The sequence below is a fragment of the Teleopsis dalmanni genome, chromosome 2, assembly GCF_002237135.1.
Source record: "Teleopsis dalmanni isolate 2A chromosome 2, ASM223713v2, whole genome shotgun sequence".
Lineage (NCBI taxonomy): Eukaryota > Metazoa > Arthropoda > Insecta > Diptera > Diopsidae > Teleopsis > Teleopsis dalmanni.
In genome coordinates this window covers 66,691,386-66,698,119 of record NC_051847.1, presented here as the reverse complement: position 1 = coordinate 66,698,119, position 6,734 = coordinate 66,691,386, and the positions used below count along the sequence as shown (strand labels likewise).

Below are 6,734 nucleotides of genomic sequence, written 5' to 3'. Positions count from 1 at the left end.
CGTGTATGTTGGAACGGTGTCGGACGAGTGTTCAAGTGGATGTGTTGTAGATTTGCGATTGATTTAATTAAACTTTTATATTAAATTTATTAAATGTTATGTGTACAACAAGTTTATATGTTGATATATATATGTGACAACAGTGTTAATTAAATGTAATAACTTATTAAGAAAAAATAAACTCTGTTTATTAAAATAAAATAAAAAAAATTAGTAAAACAAAAATAATACTTAAAAACTTTTAACTAAAAAAATTTTAAAACAAATAATTTTTACAATAAAAAACAGTATTTCGTACGGTACCTAGCGGCGCTTTTTCAAGAAGAACGTGTTTGTCTCCTCGTTTCAGCATTGCATATGCAATTTATGTATAACGGTTTGGTATGTTGTTGCTTTTGTTTTAATTACTTTTGGCTTAATTTTTTTGTTACACAAAATATATTCACAAAAGGAAAACCAAAAAAATGAAAAATGTAAACTTTCCAAATAAACAAAAAGGCTTTTTATGCTAAACAATTGTTTTTGATTTTGTTGTTGATTTTTTTTAATGCTGATTAAAATGCGTCCTATGTAGACTAGAGAGAGAGCAAAGAAACACTGCAATCAAGCAATTAAGCAAATAACAATTAACAAAGTGCAGATGAAGTGTGTGTTTTTGTTGTTGTTGTCGTCAAATGTTTGCGCTTCAGTTTTTTATATAAAATATTTTACAAAAATAATACGAAAGAGAAATAATTTGATTAAATTATAAATTTTTAATTTTACCATTCCAAAAATAAAAGAAATTCATTTGTGAAGAGAAAAATATATTTTTCAATAAATGCAATTAAATGCACTAAACACAATGGATTGCAGCGTTCGTTCAAGTCAAGCCGATTCGGATTTAGGTGACGATTTGGTAAGGAATTTATTCACAAAAATAATTAGCAAAAAAAAAGTAAATATATAAATTCCTTCTTCCCTATGTACATAAATGTTACTTCTTAGAATTGTAAATAGTACCCTCGTATATACGTTTATCCTCATGTCTATAGAAATCTAAATTAACCAAAAAGCTGGTATAGCACCGTTTTTAGCTTAATTTTAGGAATAGAAAGTTATGGAAGGCGTTGAAAAATTTTATTATTTTTATAAAATATTAATACAGTCAAATTTTCATAACTTGAATTTTTTATAACTCGAACTAAATAGAATGCAGCAGGGTTTAGAGAGCAAATTACATACAATAACAAAAAAATTTTTTAACTCAGTCTCCATAAGTCGAACCCTTTCTTTGCAAAAAGGTACATAGAGTTATAGAAGTTGAACTGTATTTTAATATTAATATTAAAAATTAATGTTTTTTTGTTTTATTAAAAAACATTAAAGAAGATCTACCCATATGCGATAAATAATAAAAAAGGCTTAGCACCACAGTTTAGTTGTTTTTTCGAAAAAAAATCACAAAAAAAATATCGAAATATTTTCGAAAAAGTTTAAAAAATTTTTTTTAATTTACAAAACTATAGAAAAACAAATAAACTGTTAACAAAATTCATAAAGAAATTTAATTGAAAAATTACTCTTTTTTTTTTTAAAGCTTATAGGGTTTTTATTGCTTTGTTTATTTTTATTAAATTTAAAAATAAATGAGTATTTATTTTATTGTTTTTTTTTCGAAAAAGCTTTATAACAAAAAATATTTAAATAAAAATTCTGTATTTTAACAGGCTAATTGGTCAATAGTTAAATAATACAATTTTTAAAAAAATTTTGTTTTTCAAAAGATTTTATTTGAACCGATATTTCGACTATAATTTATAGTCATCACCAGGGTACTACATAATGTTATTATAACGTGAAAATTTTCTTTTTATTTTTTTTTTGTGTAATATATAATAAAATTTTGTTACATTACATAGCAAAATATATCATCATAGATAATATGATGGTGGTTATAGAACATAGTCAAAATATCGGTCAAATAAAATCTTTTGAAAAACAAAAATTGTTTTAAAAAGTGTATTAATTAACTAATGACGAATTAACTCGTTAGAAACCAAAATTATTCTTAAAAAATATGTGGTCATTATTGTTTTAATTATTAAAAAATATTTTGAAATTAATTGTTTCATTATCTTTTAGTTAAAATACCACATATATATTTTTATTATATATTTTAGTGTAATTTTAATTTAATTTATAATTAAAATGTTTTATTTTGTCACAATAGGTTTTATTTTATTAATTTTATTAATTATAGTATTTTATTAATTATTATTTTATTAATTTTCAAAATTAAAAAAAAAAATTAAAAACAGTAAACTTTAAAAAAGAAATTTAATTCAAAAATTATTTATTATAATTTTATTAATTTATTTTTTTAGAATAATTTGTTTTCATTGTTTTTTCACAAAAGGTTTATAATTTAAATTTAATTTGGAAAAAAACAAAGTAATAGAAATTTAAAAAAAATTAATAAAAAAATTTAATAGAAAATAATTTTATTTAATTAATTTTAATTAATTAATTTTAATTAATTTTAATTTAATTAATATTAATATCATTGTTTTGTCATTAAAAAACAGTTTTAATTTAGTTTGCAAAAAAATTTTGTTAATTTAGAAACAGAACATTTTATAACAATTTAAAAAAGGAATTAAATTTCAATTAATTTCTTGTGTTTTATAAACCGAATTTTATGATTAAAAAAACTTAAATTTTTATTTTTAAAAACTGTTTTTTAATATAATAAATTTTCAATATTTTAATTATCATCGAAGGCATCTTTAGAGTACTTTTCATATTTTTTTTAAATTATTATTTAAAACATTGTAATTATATATTGTATATATAGTCTTATTTATACCTTCGGGAAATATTTCCCATTTTTTAATATTTTTGAAAGAATATTATTACTTTCAATATCTTTTTTTTTTAAAAGAATATCTATATAAAGTTCATTTATTTTAAAAATATTTTTGAGATTATTTTTTTTTAAATTACCCAAAATTTTTTTAATATAGTTAATATATATTATTTTCTAATGAAAATTTTTTAACTGTTATTTAATATTTTTTTGGTATTTATTTAAAAAAAAAACAAAAAAAACTTAGTAATTAATTCTTGACATCCTTCTAAATTATTACTCATCCAATGTGTTTGTTATAGTTACTTATGTTTAGAAAAGTAGTTAATTGTCCAGTAGTTAATTGTCTAAAAAGAATCAGTGATGTTAAGAGGTTAAATCGATTACATCTGGTAGCTCTCATACCCATACTAATGTCATGAAACGTGAATCTAATTGATATATTAGATTGTTGTGAAATTGGAAACTAATTTTATTTTCTTCCAAAGATTTTATTAAGGAATAATTTTAAGTTATATTTTTTTAATTAAAATTTGTTAATAGTACTTTTCAGTATTTTTTTTAAAACCACCTACCTTGTGCTAGGTGTCCAGTTTATTATTTATATTTTTATATTCAATTATTCAAATTTACAATAAAATGCAGATGTACATACTTCTATTTAGATGCGAATTTGTTATCTTAATTCTTATTCCTATTAATTTACTTCCCTAGGTTGCCGGCAATTACAATCAATATTAATTAATCTATATAAACAACCTTATTTAATTTCTAGTTAAAAAAATAATGCTCAGATACTTTTTAATTATTCTAAACAGTTTCTCATTGTATATTTTTTTAAATTAATATTGTATACGATCATATAATAAGTAAACAATATAATTATAATAATAATAAAAGTCATGAGTATGATATGTACTGTATATAATATGTCAACTCCTCGTTACGGGCTACGAATATCACAAAGGACCGTATTTTGGCTTGAGTTAACGCTTTTTAAAATCCACAGACAAAATTTTATCCAAATAATGTCTTTACAAGACAAATTTTATTGCAAACTAAGTATAAGAATAAGTGCTGGAGTAGAAATCAAATTTAAAAAAAATATAAATAAATATATTTAAAATTTTTATTTTGGGGTACTCACGATCTCGAGTAACTAGCGCCGAGTAACACGGTAACACTATAAAATGCCAATAATAAAATTCATGTCTTCGAAATGTATTTTGTTGTTATTGCTTTGCACTTCTACTATGTTACTCCTTTGCCGACTTCCTTACATTATATCATGAATACCCCTAAAATATTATTTAAAAATTAGCAATTAATCAGATGTAATATAGCTAGCCATAAACTAATGTTACTCTTTAATATCGGCTTTCGTTCTATAATTTTGTGATATGGAATATAAGTATTTGTCTATAACATTTTGCACTTAGTTCAGATATGTTTTGACAGAAATGTTTAAAATTACTCAGTTCCTCATGCACTCTCTATGGCAACGTGACTAGTACAAAGTAATTAAGTCAAGACCTAAGCTTTAGCTCTGATAAAATTTTGGTTGCTAATTTCAGAGCCGGAAGTTCTTATAACCAAATGATATCAAGAAATCTTCAACCGCTGTGAGTTTTGACTTCAGTCGCTTAGCTGATTATCTTCTTCTCAGTTAGGATGAGTTAGCAACGAAAAAGATCTTTCACGTACTTCGGTACTTCGTTTATTTCTAAATTTTCTAGCGTGAGGCAGTCGATTGGATAGGAACTTCTTTCACCGGTCAGATGCGGAACGGGAAATTATCACTCATATAACCCACCAAATCCTTACTTTAGTGATTCTTATCTTTAATTGTCGATTTAGCAGTGTATGTAGAGATTAATTTTAAGGAGGAAAACAGTGGTGTGTTAGGGGAATGTTGTTTTGAGAACTAATTTCAAATTAATATGAAAATATTGAATTAAAAAAAAATTATTTATATATAGTGTTAAATTATCAGAAAATTTTTAAAGAGGATTGCACGCCACTGTGTCTGTGTTATATCACTAGAGTCGATATTTAGAATATTGCCTGTTTTATTAGTACGGCAATATACAATATTCAAGTTCAATGAAGATCTTTTCTTTGATTGAAGTTTTGTTAGCTAACGTTTTTAGGCTTCTGCTAGCAAGAACTCTTACGAGACGGGCTGCTATTAATGTGTACTACATATACATATAGAACTATATATAAATAACAACACCATAAAAATAAAATAATAAAAACTTATAGTTATTTAATGTGCTTGGTGTATATTTTTGAAATGAAAAATTTTTCATTAATTCGACTCGTAAAAGATATCTTTAATGTCAAAAATAATTATCTCCTAGAAAAAATGACAAAAGAAATTATTCAATTACGAAAAAATCTAATAAGATTCTTTACCTAATTTGGTGAAGTTTACAATTCCTTACTTCCTAATAAGGAAATTGCCTGCAAAATATTGAGATATTCACCACAAACCCCTAATGCCAGTATTCCGATTATTCCCATGAAACTACATCAGCGGTAATTTTTTTTCTTTCAGAGCTGTACAAAAACAGCATTAACTGGTTTATTTTTGACATATGTTGTTGGTTGTGTGGTACATAATACGAAATAAAAAATTGTAAGCACTAAAAATTATTTAATTTAAATAAAGTAAAACAAAATGAATATTAGTAGGGAAATGGTTAGCATTTTTATCTTATAAATTTAAATTAATTTGTATATTTATTTGAATTTCTCACTAAACGAAATGCTCATGCGATTTTAACGAATAATTGGAATTTTGCAACATTTTTCCAGTGACATTCACAATAGAGAGATTTTTAATTTGGCTGCACTAAAACTGAAGATGTTAAAATTTTTACGAGTAAATCCTAACTCTGAAGGTTTTAAGAGCATTGTTGTTGTTTCACATGTTTACTTTCGTAAGTTGCGAGTATTTTTTTGCTACTCTTAAAGAAAAAATTACGGCTGCTATAAAAGTTATTATTGAAAAGCTGGTTTAGGATTTTAAAAGCGATTATCATTTAATCTTTTAACAACTTTATTATTTATAATTGTAAGTACACATTTTCACAATTATATATACATTGTGACCGAAAAGTTTTCGGAAATTCTCATTTAAAATTCGCGCGCTGTATATTTTTCGATATTTTAAGTTTATGTAGTTTGGCAGCACTGTCCTTAATTACTATGCCAAAAATGAGCGCGATCTGTCAGACAGTTCGTTTACGGCAGCTGTTGAAACCAGTTCACCTCAGTAGTGCGTTTCGAAAAAAACAATGGAAAAAAATATTGAACAAAGAGTTTGCATCAAATTTTGTTTTTCGAACGAAATTTCGTGTGCAGAATCGTTGCGAATGCTACAAAAGGCTTATGGGGAATCAGTTTTATCGAAAACTCAAGTTTATGAGTGGTACAAAGCCTTTCAGGACTGTCGTACGACCGTCGAAGACATGCCGCGTTCTGGACGACCTTCGACCTCTACCACCGACGAAAACATTGAAAAGGCAAAGGAAATCGTGTTCAAAAATCCTCATGTGAGTGTTAGAGAGATAGCACGAGAGCTAGGCATCGGTCGTGAGATGGCTCGTTTGATTTTGGTGGACAATTTGTGTATGCGACGTGTCAACGCCCGGCTTGTTCCGATTCACCTCAATTTGTTCAACATTATCAACGATTTTAAGGCCAAACATTCAATAAATACCATCGAACAGCCACCGTATTCACCTGATCTTGCACCGTGTGACTTTTTCCTGTTTCCCAACCTCAAATTACCACTCAGAGGAACGCGTTTTGAATCCATAGAAGACGTAAAACAGAATTCGCAGAGGGAACTCAAAGCCATACCGGAAAGCGCCTATAA

At 25.5% G+C, this 6,734-nt stretch overlaps 1 protein-coding gene across 1 annotated transcript in view; it reads left to right on the top strand.

Moving 5' to 3' along the window:
* The first annotated feature begins 265 nt into the window (after positions 1-265).
* LOC119674755 (protein dead ringer-like) overlaps positions 266-6,734 on the top strand; it is a 162,226-nt gene continuing 155,757 nt past the window's right edge. The window contains exons 1-2 of the mRNA XM_038085910.1: positions 266-381; positions 783-898. Coding sequence (XP_037941838.1) covers positions 821-898 — 78 coding nt within the window. The 5' untranslated portion in view covers positions 266-381; positions 783-820. The remainder of the gene's footprint in view (positions 382-782; positions 899-6,734) is intronic.